The sequence below is a fragment of the Lepisma saccharinum genome, chromosome 7, assembly GCF_977018435.1.
Source record: "Lepisma saccharinum chromosome 7, izLepSacc3.1, whole genome shotgun sequence".
In the NCBI taxonomy this organism is placed as follows: domain Eukaryota; kingdom Metazoa; phylum Arthropoda; class Insecta; order Zygentoma; family Lepismatidae; genus Lepisma; species Lepisma saccharinum.
Genome location: NC_139235.1, coordinates 18446160 through 18462346, shown reverse-complemented (window position 1 = coordinate 18462346; position 16187 = coordinate 18446160). Strand labels below are relative to the sequence as shown.

The 16187-nt window shown below is 39.8% G+C and overlaps 2 protein-coding genes across 2 annotated transcripts in view; both read left to right on the top strand.

Moving 5' to 3' along the window:
• The window catches only part of LOC145990151 (serine/threonine-protein kinase 33-like), a 46477-nt gene extending 41460 nt beyond the window's left edge, over positions 1-5017 (top strand). The window contains exon 10 of the mRNA XM_083125818.1: positions 4786-5017. Coding sequence (XP_082981944.1) covers positions 4786-4802 — 17 coding nt within the window. The 3' untranslated portion in view covers positions 4803-5017. The remainder of the gene's footprint in view (positions 1-4785) is intronic.
• Positions 5018-12900: 7883 nt separating this feature from the next.
• Positions 12901-15774, top strand: LOC145990150 (adenylate kinase 7-like). Its single transcript, XM_083125816.1, has one exon. The coding sequence runs from the start codon at positions 13114-13116 to the stop codon at positions 15613-15615; it is 2502 nt and encodes an 833-aa protein (XP_082981942.1). The 5' UTR covers positions 12901-13113; the 3' UTR covers positions 15616-15774.
• The last annotated feature ends 413 nt before the right edge of the window (positions 15775-16187 follow it).

Sequence of the window (16187 nt, the reverse complement as noted above, 5' to 3'; positions counted from 1 at the left end):
TAATTCATACTCTTGGATACACCCAGGGTTTGTTTTAGTAGCAGCGCCCATTCGGGCGATACTGAAATAAATGCACAATTGGTGCGTAATTGTATCTCCTCGCCTTAATAACTATAATAGCTATAATGTTTTGTCTCTTTAGGGTTTCCTAAACCCCATGACTGAAACTGAGAATAGTCTGGTTGATATTAAGCATATATTCATCTTTTTTTAAAAAAAATTAAAACAAAAACTCAAATATTTGAAACTGCTAACACTATGTGCTTGGTAGCTATGTTTCCATGGTGAAATCAAATGCTACTACTGTAAACTGATCTACTACATGTAAATATTCTTTCTTAACAGCAAAATCGCTTTTAAAGTTGAGACAGAATAGTTCGCTTCAATTTATTAAGTCAGACAGGAACATATGTATCTCCGCTAACAATGCCTGTGACTCAGAATCTTTATTGTTGAGATCATGCTGCTAAATCAATGAGGCAGTAAATTTTGTAACACACAACTGTAGTCACAAGTACATGAGAAATACATATGATAGTGTAATCAAGAATTCAACTACTCCAATGTAAACCTGAAATGTGATCACTGTTGCTTCACTGGCTTAGTGTAAACGTGCTGCAGTTGGCAACAGTGTAGTAACCAAAATCCTGTTGCTGTGGCGTACGAGGAATACTTTCATTGTCATTAGCACTATTAGTGTCACTCACGGTAATAGTAGCAGCCTTCTTTACCGAATCACTGATGTCAAATAGCTTCACCCATTCATCTAGAGACAAAGCCACAAATGCTACAATGCCAGTGGGCGAGGGTCAAAGAGGGAAGATGGTTGACCTTGAAGCTCGCATTTTCATGTCACGCAGTATAGTAACCTTCACGTCTTAAAGACATACTTTATCACATTCTTCACACATATCATTGCTTTTCATTAGACCCCTTTCCATCAATCCATTTAATTTTCAACATAAACAAAAATACAGAACAAAACTGTAGTGCAAACAATCCATCCAGGGCCAAGACGTGTCAAAGGGCTTTTTTTGAGATGATTCCAGGTTAGATAATCATGTTTCATCATTGCTGTTTTCATGATTTTTGAGACAGGAGTCTGTTACTATTGCGTTCAAGTACTTCCCAAAATATCCTCACGCTGCGAAGTTTTAGAGCTCCCATTGGGAATCAAATTTCAGGATCACTTGCCACAAAGATACAAATGCTAACTATTAGGCTACACCGGAGTTCTAATTTTGAATATTTCCTTTATATTCGCATTTCCTAAAGCTGCTGTCTTTCTTCATCTGCCCTCCACAATATCCATGTCAAACTAATTTATCAGTTTTGGGTGACTTTTAAACAACCTTTTGTGAACTAATTATTAGTTTTCACGATTAACAGGCTGAAGACTTGTGTACACAGGAGATGGCGAGTTGGCAGATAGTCAGAAAATGGTTGCACACTTGAAAGTCATAAAATCCCGAACTACAACTGTCTGTGAAGATTTGGCACACACAGGAGATGTACTACGTAGAATTTTCAGTAAAACATTTTCAGGCTCCACCACGACTCGAACCTGCATGCTGTGCAATTGCTCTACCACTGAGCCAGCCTGGCTTCATCTGATATTTTGCTGTCACTATTTTACATGCCAGAGACCCGGGCTCGAAAATTCTACGTAGTACAACTGTCCGGTTATACACTCGATAGCAACTGGTGGCAGCATTCTTCTTTACCTTGCAATATTATTTGGACATTATCCATTGTCTAGTGCTTCAAACTAAATCTATTCTAACAATATGTTTTGATAGAGCACCTCTTCTCTCGTCTTCAGGTGAATACATTTCTTTTTGCCAGTGGTAGGAGTCGAACATACGACAGACCAGTGATTTTACTTCAAATCCAGTGCTCTAACCAACTACTCCATAGTGCCCCCTGAAATTCTGTACTAATTTTTGCTTCACTCATGCTACTATTTGAGGAGGGAGACCCTGTTTAATTTAATTCTATACTGGGATAACATACAAGGTCTTGAGCAGTGGCGGTCCCTCCATGGAACAGAGGCTGTTCCCACCTACTTATCACCCTTTTGAGCTATTTAAATTATATTAACATAATAAGAACACTTCTTTCTCCCGAAATCAACGTTTCCAAAAGTAACGCTGAAGAAAATCTTTTATCGTGGCTGGACGTTTGTTTACGTCACCTACCCCATCGCATAGACAGTCTCATCATTTTCACCCTCTACTGTCTGACACCGAGTATTTCCTACCACGCACGAAGGTAAATGATCCCCACGGTCCCACCATGGAAGCTGAACTCCCTAGCTGTTTCATCCGAGACATATAGCGGATTCAACTTTCTTCGAGTTTTTGCTATGTGCTGAGGTTTAATCATGTCATAGTGATACTTTTGAGTGTAGTAAGTCTATAATTTCCTAATCTCATTATGAACTTGCGTCTGACATTCATAACGAACTGGAAAAATCTTCTACAGTCTAAGCGTCTGCTAAATGCCTTGGCTAAATGCTGTGAAATAGCTTCCGAGGGAACAGCTGACATCCCCTGTTCCACCAGCCAAGGGCGCCGACTTTCCAAAATTTCTGTGGGTGCATATCAATGGCGGTTAGATCTTTAATTATCAAGTATTGTATACTTTAAACAACTTACATGCACAATGATTGCAAGAGGCAATGATATTATCAACACGTTACTAAAAGAAAATACCACATTCATACAAATTAAAATGAAAAAATCTTCGTAAATGCAAATAATTTTAATTGTATTGCAGAAAGAACTATGCAAGGATTTTGTTGTGAACAGAAACTATAAAATGACTAACTTTATGTATCAAATAATAATAATAATAATCATGACATGTTAACTTTCAATATAAAACACATTCCTTCTTACGTCATTTGCAGTTCTGAATTTGTTTGCAATTTTGGTAATGTCAATATACTTCCATTGTTATTGTGGAGACTGCCTTTGACTTGACCAGAAACAGGCAAGGAAGGTAGAATGTGTTGCTTGGTTACCTTTGCACAAACACATTTGAAACAATTATGTTTTAGACGTTAGAAATTTTAACTGTCATCTCAATGTTTTAATTGCTTATTATTTTTTGATAATGGCAAGTGAGAAATATTTATTTTATTTTGTTTTTATCAAAGTGAAAATCTTGTGGGTGCGGCGCACCCACAAGATTATTTATGTGGGTGCTCGAGCCCCGGAGCACCCACGTAGTCGGCGCGCATGCCACCAGCCGCAAGACCAAAGTTTCAAGGCTCGCAGCGGCATGACAAGAAAGCGAATGTTGCAAGTGTTGTATGATCGACAGGCTGAGGATGCAAGCCTTTAGTTCATTGAACTTTGCGGAAAATACAACAAACCAACACCTATCCTAACTGAATTAAAAACTAAAACGAAATCATACACAAGGCATTTTCAAACGAGTTACTACAAAACTCTGTAAAATGATTAACTGGATATTCATCCAGTGGCAAATTACATTGTTGTCCTTGTTTGTTCCTGAGAAGGAAGTTTGGAACAGTTCAGGTTTTGTCACGTTAACAACTTCTACAAATCTAACGGACGTCATGAAAAAAACTCAGCCATCTGTGTGCCATTATTGCATTGAGGACGTTTGAATTACAAGAATACTCAACTCTATGAAAAAAAGTCAACTCAATCTACGAATAAAGAGATGAAACAGGTTCCGACAAAACATTTTTTTTCTTCGATCACTCATAAATTGCTACTATTAAATTTTTCTTTGTTGCGCATCAACAATTTTATTTTTAATGTTTTCTTTATATTATATAACATTTGCTTTAAAATTATTATTGTCATATAATTTTAACGTGCCTCATGTGTGTCACTTCTGACAATTTGTAATATATGTATCTTATATTTATTTGGTTCATTTCAATAATGGTTGAATTTTGCTTGATCTACTGTATTATATTAAGACACCCATGGGGGGAGGCAATTTCAGGTGACCTGTTCCCCTGCCTAATTTAGCACCGCACGCCACTGGCCTTGAGCCATTGCCATGAAGACTGCGTTCATAGCAATGGCACAAGACCCTATAAGGCATCCCAGTGCAGAATTCAAGCAAATATGGTCCGCTCTCTTGAAAAATTAAAGTAATGTTACGTGGAGAAAAAATTAATACAGCATTTCAGAGGAGTAGCTGGCTAGCGTACCAGATTTGTACTAATATCACAAGTCTGTTATAGTTTGATTTCCACCACCGGCAAAAATAAATTTGTCCAACTGAAGATGAGAAAAGTGTTTCTCTCTGAAAATAGTGTGTTAGAATAAATGAGAATAAAGCACTAGACAATGGATAAGGTCCAATCAACATTGCATGCTAATGTAGAACCATTATCACTAACATTCAGAAAGTAATTAGAATTATCCTTTGCTTGGTACTTTGGGTCAGGAATATGCACCAACAATGACTTATTTAGTTAAAGTGCTTTGTTAAAATGCATGGCTTCTATCATACAACTAATGCTTATTGGCTGTACAATGTAATTTGAACGCATGGTTGAGGTCCCTATTGGATAATAAAATGATCGCTCCAGAGTTGTTGCCCTCCACAACTAATTTTTCAACCCAGTGTTCAGCGTTCTATCCCAAATATAGGTGTGTTTGCATGGACTCAAGAGAATTCCATTTAGACCATTGACCAATCCTTTCAAGGAATCACTGTCTGTCAATTTGCAACCTCCTGTGTATATATGGCTTAAGGTGTAAATAAGTAATCCTGTAAAATTTCCTTTCTTTGCAGATCCCCAGAAAATTTGAAACAACATATTGACGAACGTAACATCGGAAGGAGTGAAGCAGCATTAAAGTTGAACCAAAACGTTCACAGGTAGCTCTCTACCTTGAGTAATAGTTTTCAGTTTCAAGTGGCTGTGTGGTTGGACTGTAAAGTAGAAGCTGGTGTATATATTGTGGAATTGCCTTAGGGATGTAATGTTGAGAGACATTTAGACCAAATACATTTTATTTCAGAATGCCTTACTTCATTTATTGATTTTTTCCATTTGTTACGTACACTAGCATCAGCAAACCGCACTTCAAACCAAAATACATTGACAATGTAGGGGAGAGGTGGGAAGACACCTAAGCAAAAAATGGTTACTAATAGAAAGTAAAGTATTTTTTTATTTATTGATTTTTCTATACAAGGTGGCGTAAAAGTCATCACCTGATTTTCTTAGCCTATAGCTTGGGTTTTAAATTAAACAAAGTAGGTTTTTTGTGTTAAACTTTTATTGATACTTGTAAGTTTTATGTCCCCATTTTTTAAATATAACATCCAATAAATTACCACCATTCGAATTGATGCAAATCTGGGCTGTTTTTATTGCGTTTTTCATGGTGTTGGAAATCTGTGCAGAAATGTTACCATAGTAGGTCCTGGCCCTCAAGGGCTGTTACACCATGGGCTATCTTCTGCTCTGATTGAGACTGGTCCAGTTGCACAGAACATTTTACGAATTTGCCATTTGCTTTTTGCCTGAATCTTTTTATTCTTGATAAGAGCTTCAGGTTGCTATTTCTCCTCCTTTGTCAGGGTGCTCTGCTCTTGTTGCTGGCATCTGGCACAGGCGACACTGGCATTGAGTTTACTTACAATGTGATATACAACTTGTACGAAATTTTCATATAAAGCAGTGAAATGTCCATTCTTCTTATCTGTGTGGTATAAACTCTTCAACGCAAAAATAAAATGCAAAAAGGGAACCTGTCAGGCGTACTGAGGTACACCAATCGCCTTCTGTATTGGTTTCATAGTAACCTTTTGGAATGAGATATGCACTATTTCCAAGTTGTTTTTATTTACAGATCTTCTGTATTCTGGATCATGACTCATCATCAAGGCGAGAGAAGAGTGTGTTCTTTCTCACAAATACAGAAGGTTGATCAGACCCAATATAGATACACCAAATTTGTTCACATGTATGTTATGTATGTCTACTTTTCATTCCCTTTCAGGCAGAATTATATTGTGCATCAATAATTCTTGGGCTGAATCTTATGTGCAGAAATATTTGGTGTTGCTATCCAATTATGTACACCAGGGATCAGGAGTTGCTACAGTTCTGGTACCAATATACATGGATCCTCAGAAAGTATGCAAACTAAAAGAGTTTTCTCTCCCTATTCTTTCATCCTTATTCCATTTGACTTCTGCCTCTGAGTTGAAGGTCGGCCTCACATAGCTTCAGCCTCTGACCTCCAGCTCAGCCTCCGGTCTCAGCCTCCTAACTCCATCTCAGCCTCCGGCCTTATACAGCCTCAGCCTCCGAACTCCATCTCGGCCTCCGGCCTCACAGAGCTTCAGCCTACAAACTCCATCTCAGCCTCCGGGCCTCACACGGCCTCAGCCTCCAACATCCAACTCTGCCTCCGGCCTCACAGGGCCTCAGCCTACAAGCTCAAGGTCAGCCTCCTACCTCACATGGCCTCAGCCTTCTAACTTCAACTTGGCCTCGGACTCACACAACCTCAGCCTCTGAGCTCCATCTTGGCCTCCAGCCCCACATGACCTCAGCCTCCAATCTCCAGCCTCACAGTGCCTCAGCCTCTGAACTCCCTCTCAGCCTCCATCCTTACACGGCCTCAGACTCTGAGCTCCATCTCGGCCTTACACAGCCTCAGACTCTGAGCTCCATCTCGGCCTTACACAGCCTCAGCCTTGCAAGGCTTGTGGAGGTCGAGGCTGAGGCTGTACCTCATGAGGCTCGGCCTCCCGAGGCTGGACATCTCTGCTAAACTGAGAAGAAGTTGGCCAATTTCTTCTACAGATCATGGGAAATCCTGTGTGTGTTAATAGAAGGGGCTAATGATTACACAATATTAATAATCATGTTAGATTTAACAAAGAATTTTACGAGGTATGTTTTCACTTTCTTCAGAACATAAGCACTTCAGTAATAGTCTGCTGTGCTCGCGTTTCCTAACAGAGGTGGTGGACAGGAGCATACTTTCCTTTCCAGGAGGCATGAGACAACGACTGTACAATTTCTGGATGTGGTTTCTAGATAGTCCAGAAGTTACGGACTTCCTTTAGAGAATACCCTCGAAATAACACCTGACAAAAGTAAAACAGAGAAAAAGGAACAGACTGCACCCTACGCAACAGAGATGCAGATCGGATTCTGCTATCATGTAGTGAGAGCTGTTCATTTGATTTGCTTGCGAGGCCCAACCTCCAGCCTCACATGGCCTCAGCCTCCGAACTCCATCTTGGCCTCACACGGCCTCAGCCTCCAACCTCACACGGCAACAGCTGCCAAGCTCAGCTTGGTCATAGGTGTTCCTCTTTGAGCATCCCTTCATCAGCTTCATCTAATTATCATTCATCCTCGGTATGACAATCAGCTAAACAAGCTGAAAAACAATCCATAAGGAACAAGAGGAAGACAACAAGCAGATGTAGAATCACATAAAGCAGTACCGATGGCTAGAAACTGCAAAGGATAGGTGGTGTGAACCAATATAAAGCAACAACAACAACAGAAAAACCATATCAAATGAGAAAAACACTCAAGAAATGTGTCAATGGTGTTTGGGCATTGCACAATAATACAATTCTTAATTTGTTTGTTATTCAAGTCCATTTTTGTACTCAATGCACTAAAACTGGGCCTGAAAGATCTCAAAAACTGAGGAAAATTTGGGAATTCACCATTCTGCTTTCAAAGCATAGACTTAAGTACCCAAATCCCATTAAACAGTGCTTTTTTTTAGGACATACATTTCAAAAACAAATATAACATTAATTACAAAAAATATATGAAGGAAACAATGGAAAATTGTGCATAAAATTGTATCCCATTTGTTTATGAGTGTGTGTGTTGATGAAGACATCTTCCTGGAATATACAAAAATTCTCAGAAGTATGAGAGTTAGAAAGAATATGGTACATGGTTGTAATAATGAGGTAATTATATATTGATAGTCAAAATATTTGTTTTAGAAAGTAGTGGAGCATAGGAGCAACCAGTTTTCTGGTAGTTTCTCCAACTAGGCGAAGTGTAGGGCTGCTGTTAAGGGTGTGCATCTCGTACCACCAAACAGGGCTTCATGATTCAATGTACTATGTCTAGGAAACGTAAATTTGTCAGGATTCTAAAAGGCTGAAAAGTGGACCAAAAAGGATATTTAATAATAATAATAATCCTTTGCACAACAGCCCTGAAGGTCCTTGGCTTACCTTCCGACTTCCGGTCTCCCTCCCACGCTTTGCTTTGTCACCTGTAAGCGTGGAGATTTGCAACCAGTATTGGAATAGTCGGGGGGTCAGCCCGACGTATCCCCAGCCGTTATAGTAGGTTTCCGGGACCGGATTACGCTTACTCATTTGAAGCTCTCCAATTTCCTCACGATGGTGGGTTGCCACCGGCCCTATACGTAAGACGAATAAATTCCGACCACAGCCGGATTCGAACCTATGCCGTCCCACAGCGAATGATCTCACGATGAGTGAAGGCCTTAACCCGCTCAGCTACGGAGGAGGACAAAAAAAAGGATATTTAGAAAAATGAAAAGTGCTTTCGAAATAAATACTACCTTTAAATACTGTTCAACAATGCACAACTCGTGGATATAGTCTGTAGTTCAGTTCAAGGCCTCGCATTCCCTAATAGGCATAGCCCTGGGCCAGTGATGTATCCACATAGGCCTACTATATTGATTGATTGGTTTGTTTTATTTTACTTCGCTTTTTTTTTCGACTTTTGGGGACGAGTGATGATATGATGAAATTCATGAATGGATACTCACAAACATCCATGCCCAGGCCAGGATTCGAACCCAGGACCCCTGCCGTCGTAGCACGATGTGCCAACCACTCCACCACAGAGGCCGGCATACCTCCTCCCTCCATTTGGTGGAAAATTTGGATAAACCTCTGAAGCTGCTTCTGTCCTGAAAGCACCAAGTACATGGTCCATTATCTCACAACTTCAGGTCATGGGTTTGTTCAAGGGCATCGTTCTTTGGAATTAAATCTCCATCACCATAGTAATGTATAATAACAAATACAAATAACTTTGCAGCTCTTTTGGGAGTTAGAACCCCTTGGAGCATTGGTTTATGCAAAATTTTCCATCTGGGAGGAACGAACTTACGTTTGTTATTTAGGGGGTGCAAGGGTAAATTTAGAGCCAAAATGAAAATAAATTGGGGCTTTGTGAAAAAAATAAAATTAGGAGGGCGTTAGGGATGTGTGGAACCCCTCTAGTATCCAGGGGTGCGGATAAGAGTTATTTATAGCTTGGAACCTACTCTCCTCATCGGTCCAGATTTTTTCTAAATAAAAAAAAGTACATTGGATACGCGAAAACAAAGCAGTGGCATGCTCAACAAAGTAGTGGCATGCTCATGAGATTGTGGGGGATTCTCTCGTCTTTGGCCCAGAATTTAAAAAAAAACAGAATACTAAGTGCGTAAAAGAAGGCAACTGACTAGACTGACTAAAAAGGAAAATCCAACTCCCGTTACAAAAATCTTAGGCACTCGGTGCTAAAAACGGATCAGCAGTTCAGCACCTTTCTACAAGCTCAGGGTGCCCATCAGTAAAGTCCACTCATCTTTATAGGAAACCAGCAGCATTTAATTATAGAGCGAAAAAGGTGTCACTTTTCACGCTGGCTCGGAGAAATTCTGGAGAAGAATGGAGAAATTCCCAGAGTTAGACGAAACTTACAATTTTCAACAACAGAACAGCTTCTTGAAATCGTGCACGATTCAAGATAAGGTCACGCAATCCTGGTTGAGAGGCATTTCCCCCACGTGAGATGCATGGAAAGGCACGAGGGGACGGGGTTAGCGATTGAAAATGAATGAAATTCGTGATGAGTTATCATGCCATCTTGAATTGGACAATAACGCAAACTGCTAACATGGCCTTTGCTGTAAAAGATAACATGGACTTGCAAATTGCGATACCGATTGAGGTTTGTTCTTCTTTTTAATTAGTGGTAATTGCCGAGCAGTTTTGATGGTGGACTCGATAGAACGAACACGGACATGCCACGCCATCTCAAAGAGGCACGCTGAAGTAACGTGAGGGCCGAGGACGAATCATTCGATTTCAACACATGCCACCAGATGGTGCGCTTGTATACTTTCAGAGAAGACCGCGGATGCATTCCATGTCCGTGATCTGTTATAACCAGAGCCTAGATTTTTAAACAATTACATATTTTTTGCATTCCAGCGAATTTAATAGCGTACGATCTAAAACATACACAAATTACACTAATAGGTTAATCGATTCTACATATTTCTAATGATAAATATATATATTTTGCTGTTTTCCTAATCAAAGATAATGTATTTGTACCCAGGCGGCAGGCGTGTATCCAGATAGGAAGCTCAGGGGGCTCGAGCTTTTCCAGAAATGTTCGTTCTACATTAGAGGCCGTGGCCCCCCCCTGGAAAATGAAAGTCAACCAAAAAATATGTATTTCACACATATAATTTCATTTTAGCCACAATAATATGTGTTAATTATTGCATGAACACCGTAAATTCAAATTTAAGCAATGTTTTTTAGGGAACAACACTATTTTGGGGGAAAATTTGTCTTCGTTGCCCCCCCCTGGAAAAAAAATACCTTCCTTGCCCCTCCCTGGAAAAAATCCTGCGGACGTCCATGGTTGGGAACAAACGAAACAGTTTTCTTCGTGTCTTATATTTATTTCGCGATCCGACTGTGTTCGAGAATACTTCCTTTGTTTCGTGAATATATGTGACATATCTGATGAAGATTCTGTGGAGAGATCATTTTCCACGATGAAGAGGTCAAAAACATTCTCAGAGAACTGGATGAACAGTAAGGGAGTTGGCTAATTGTTTGCCTTTACAGATATTGCACGTTATAATATCAGAGGTGCAACCAAGAATTTTTGTCTTGGGTGGGGGAAGTACCAGGATAAACATACCAATAATAATAATAATTATTATTATAATATTATTATTAGTAGTAGTAGTAGTATTATCAAAGACGTTATTATCCTCGTAAACCTACAACGGCTGGGGATACGTCGGGCTGACCCCCCGACTATTCCAATATTGGTCTAAGATCTCCACGCTATAACAGGTGACGGAGGAACAGTGTGGGAGGGAGACCAGCAGTCGGTAGGTAAGCCAAGGCCCTCCAAGGGCTGTAGCGCTGTGGGTTATAAATTACGCAAAAAAGGGGCAGAAGTCGGTGCTAAAGCATCTGTGTTCGAAGAAACTGTTTGAATTATTTTTTCAACACTTACATTTTCACATTAATAATGGAAAACAAGCAGAAACTATTTTTGAAAGACAGAAAATGCTTGATAAATGCATTTCGAATATATATATTTTTACATTAATATGTATAACTTTCATGCACGATAGAAGTGACGGTGATTGGGGGGACGAGGGGGGCAACTGCTAAACCTTATCTACAAAGGGAAATATACTGTCTTTGCCACCCCCCCCCCCCCTGCTTTGGCACCTGATTGGAACCCAATCGCCGCCACTGCACGATAGTATACGTTTTACACATGTGCAACATAGAGCGACGTAAAAAAAGAAAATACATATGCAACGTGCCAATACTAAATTATGTACGTATTCAAAGTTTTCTAATACATATATTATTTAAATACATTACACAATCAATTCATCTACCTCATAATAAACCAACAGCAAAATTATACAAATGTTCATGCTCCCTTTCCTCAAGACAATTATTCATGCATTTAAGACAAAATCAATTATTTTTACTCCTCTCTCTCTCTCTCTCTCTCTGGTAATTTACAATGCATTACAGAAAACAATCATACATTGCGAGCAAAGCGAGCAAGAAAATGTTTAGATCCATTTTTTTCCTTGCACACTGAAATCAATGTTCATTTAATAGGGCGCAAATACTTCCACGGGGCGCCATGGCATTCTCTCTTTTCCAACTTTTTTATTTTCATCGTTCGGCACCCAGGGCCGACTCCCGCCGCCCCCTAGCTACGGTCCTGAACTTCATAAGAGTAAGAAGAGGAGGCAATGCGAGCGAAGCTGGCAAGAAAATTTTACGAAAAGTATTTTACATAAAATTTGAAATTGGGGGCGGTAATTGCCCCCTGCAGGTACCCTTGACCGTCAATGTTTGTCCTCCCTTGCCACCCTAGAACTAATTTCCGCCCAAGGTTGGGGAGTGGGCAGTGCCGCAACCCCCTCCCTGTGGTTGCGCCACTGTATAATATCGTGGTAGGCCTATAGGTTGTATAGCACGCTTCATAAATATAACTATTTATTCCTTGTCCAAAAATTGATTGTCCCCCAGCAGACACTTTCTCTCATTCAACGTCCCACAGACAATCTACAGTTGGGAGGTTTGTGGCGAAAAATGAATGGGAGGGAAGATGAGGAGGGAATAGGGAATATTTTCTGGGCCTAGTGTGACATTAAGTACACATTATTTACCATTATTTAACACATTAGGGCTAAAAGAGCATTTATTCATAGGCAACCGTAGATTTTTTCCGATCTATAACTTTAAAAAGCTATAAAAGTTATTCCACGTGAAAATAAGTTTTTCCATAGGTAAGACAACGTAAATTGGAGCGTGCGTGGTAAATTAATTGAAAGTAAAACTTAAAATTACAACACTAGTATCCTCCAGAAAATCACAGGCTTTCACGTGACGAAATGTAACCGATCCCCTTCAATATTTCTGTACAATGTACAGGTCTCACCTATATAAATTTCACCTTATATCTTGGTAATTATCAATTTATTGTTGTCTGTCTATTCAAGGAATGTTTTCATGAAGAGTATAAAGCAAATAGGCCTGAATCAGTAAGTGGTTTTCGAAAGTGAGCAAGCTGGGAATTTTACATTTATCCTATGAAATTGAAGTGCGTATTTCTTTTAACTGTTAAGCTACGTATCTGTTTCCCATGGCTGTGACGCAGTTTTGCGAACGTTTCTTATGTTTTGGATTCAGGAACGATACAGAAAAAGAAGAAGTTGTTCACTAATAATGACTCAATCTTCTTTGTATTCTGCACATAACAAGAAACATATTCATATGACTTAGCAATTATAAACAATTTTAAAAACAGGAATGGAATCTACTGAAGATAATTTGAAGCAAACAGATGAGATAGAAGTTTCAAGCAATGATGATTCTTTGGAAACAGGATGTTTAACGTTCAAGAAGATAGACTTGGATGCCCCTGAATTTGAGCCTCACCGAGTGTTCATGAACAATGTAGACAGTTATCACGGACACCTTCTGGCCCGTTTCATTGCAAAGCAAGTTGTCGGTGGAACGAAATCAAAAGAAAATGACGAAGAAGAAGAGCAAGATGAGGAAGATAAAAAAGTGAAGTCGTGGATGAGAAAAAAGACAGAAGAGGAGGAACATTATGAAGTGGTTGGAACTATGGTTGACCTGATGCGTTGCGAACCTCCAAAAGAGGTTTCTGAAATCTACGACAGTAGGTACAAGACGGACATGTGGTTGAGAATATGGAACTGCGGCTTTGTAATCTATGACATCACCAGTGATCCTAAGCAGGTTGATGAGGCAATGTGGGCGATAACTAGATTGGATAAAGAATTCAAAGGACTTCAGCAAGAGTTGCCGCAGGCGTTTGCAAAGTTAAAGGAGGTAAGATGTTTCATTCTTATATCGACAGTTATGACCTGGGGAAAGACAAGGCCGGTGGACCCTGACGATCTGGAAGCTCCTTTCACTGAAGCGGACTTTCGCAAAAGGAAACCTCACCCAGACTTCAAACGTCATTGTGATCTCGAAAAGGAAGTAATTCAAATCGCAAAGCGCCACAAGAGGTATCTCAAAGCTCTTGTGATATGTTGCGGACTTGTGTACGGCGTTGAAGAAGGTGTTTTGCATTTCTTGTTCAAAATGGCTTGGAAAAACGAACCAGAACTCCCAATTTTTGCTTCAGGCAAACAAAAGATTTCACTGCTGCACATAGATGATTTGTGTAACATTGTGTTGAACGTCATGGTGAAGTTTCCTGAAAATAAAAAGTTTATACTTGCAGTGGGACCAGAGCCTGAAAAATTAAAGTCTATTGTAAAAGCTATAGGTAAAACATTGTCAACTGGCAAGGTTAAAAATGTAAATAAGGAAGAAGCTCTCAAGCTGAAAGGTGTGACGGAAATGGACTACGAGATGCTCACTGTCAGTTTGAATATAGAACCTTCATACATCGTAGAGGAAATGGGTATCGAGTGGCGATACGCAACTGGTTTTGTTGAAAACATCAACAGCATCGTTCAAGAGTTTTTGCAGGTAATGCGGTTCAAAACGTATAAGGCTCTTATTTACGGGCCACCCTTAATAGGGAAGACACTACTTGCAAAGCGTTTGTGTGAGCATTACAACATAACCTACCTACATGTCAGAGATGTTGTGGACGATATACTTCAAACTCTAAAAGATAAATTTACCAAAAAGAAAGTGCCCGAAGAAGCGTTGGAGGAGGAAGTAAAGGAAGAAGAGGAAGATGAAGACGAGGAGGAGGAGGAAGAAGAAGAAGAAGATGATGCAGAAGAAGCAAAGGAGTTGTACAATGAAGCAAAGCAAGAAATAGCCAGCAATAATGGGAAACTGAATGATGACCTTTTACTAAGATTTTTGAAGATGAAAATATCAGAAAGTAAGTGTCAGAATCAAGGCTTTGTATTGGATGGTTTTCCCAAATCGAGAGCATACGCCGAACTCTTGTTTCGACCGGAAGACGAAGATGAGGAACGAAAAGGAGTGAACTTTAGTAAGAAAGCAATGCCAGCGTTTATATTCAAGCTCGAAGCATCCGATGACTTCTTGTGCACAAGGGCATTGATGTTGCCGCTGGAGAAACTTGAAAACGGACGTTATTCGGAAGATGAAATGGAACGACGACTGGAGAAGATCAGAAAAGTGGAGAGCGATGAGGAAAGCAGCTTGTTCGAATACTTTGATGTATATGACGTTCCCTGGATTCAAATCAACACGGAAGACGATGACAGTCCCGACATGGACAAGACATTCAACATTATGGTAGAGAAAATGGGTATTCCGGATAATTATGATCCTTCGCCCGAAGAGCTGATGGAGATACTAAGAAGAGAACTCGCAGCAATAGAAGCCAAAGAACTTGAGACTCAGAAAAGACCAAACGGAGAGTTGAAGGAAAGAATGAAGAAGATTAGACGAGAAAAATTGAAATGTCACGAACAATTGGCACGGACAATGAAAGACAAAGAAATGCACGAGTTTGTCTTGAGGCAGAAACGCCACGAGGCTTATCTGAAGGAAAGTCTGAACCCAACATTACGTACCGGTCTGGAGTTTTTGTTTAAAGTTCAACCTCACGAACCTTTGGACTACTTGGCTGGTTACCTCTTCAAGAATAATCCGAATGATCCTCGTATTGAGCCTGATATAGACCCTGAAAATATGGACTTCGTAAACCTCACAAGGGCTCGTGCTGTAGAAGGCACTGAAGAATTTCACGAATTTTTGATGGACATAATTGCTGAGAAAGAACGTAAGGCTAAAGAGAAGGAAATAGAACGGAGTGGCACATCAGAAAACACCAGTGAATCGTGATGACATTCTTAAAAGCAACAGATCAGGCGGCAAGCAACTTTTCTTGGATATTTATGTTTTATTTATGAACATCAAAAATCAACGTTTTAAAAGACAAATTGTAAGAATGAATAATAATTTCAATATAATTAGAGTTATATTTTGAAAATTAAGATTTTAAAAAATAAATTAAATACACAGTTGGAGAACATTTATTATAAGATTAATTCAAACGAAATTGTATAAATAGACGAGACCAGATCATTCGAGACCTCTGTAATATCGAGATGGAACCGAGACTTAATATCCGAGGTTTTGGAATGATATTGAAAAATGTAACTAACAGAGGAGGTTATCTAAGTGTCCCCCTCCGATTTCCATTTAACTTGGCAGGTGTATAGAGGGGCCCAAAAGAAGAAATACGTGTTCTTGTGTTTCAGCTAAAAAACTGTTTTAGGGGGCAACCCCCCCCCCCTCAAATGTCAAGATGAGGAGAAATTGAAGTGGGGATCTGACCCCGAAACCACGTAAATATGGCATAGGAAGAAACAGGGGGCATAGGGCCCCTCTATACACCTGCCAAATTTCGTGGA

Excerpts from the sequence above, each read along its gene's own strand:
- LOC145990150 (XM_083125816.1), top strand. The coding sequence starts at position 13,114 with ATGGAATCTACTGAAGATAATTTGAAGCAAACAGATGAGATAGAAGTT.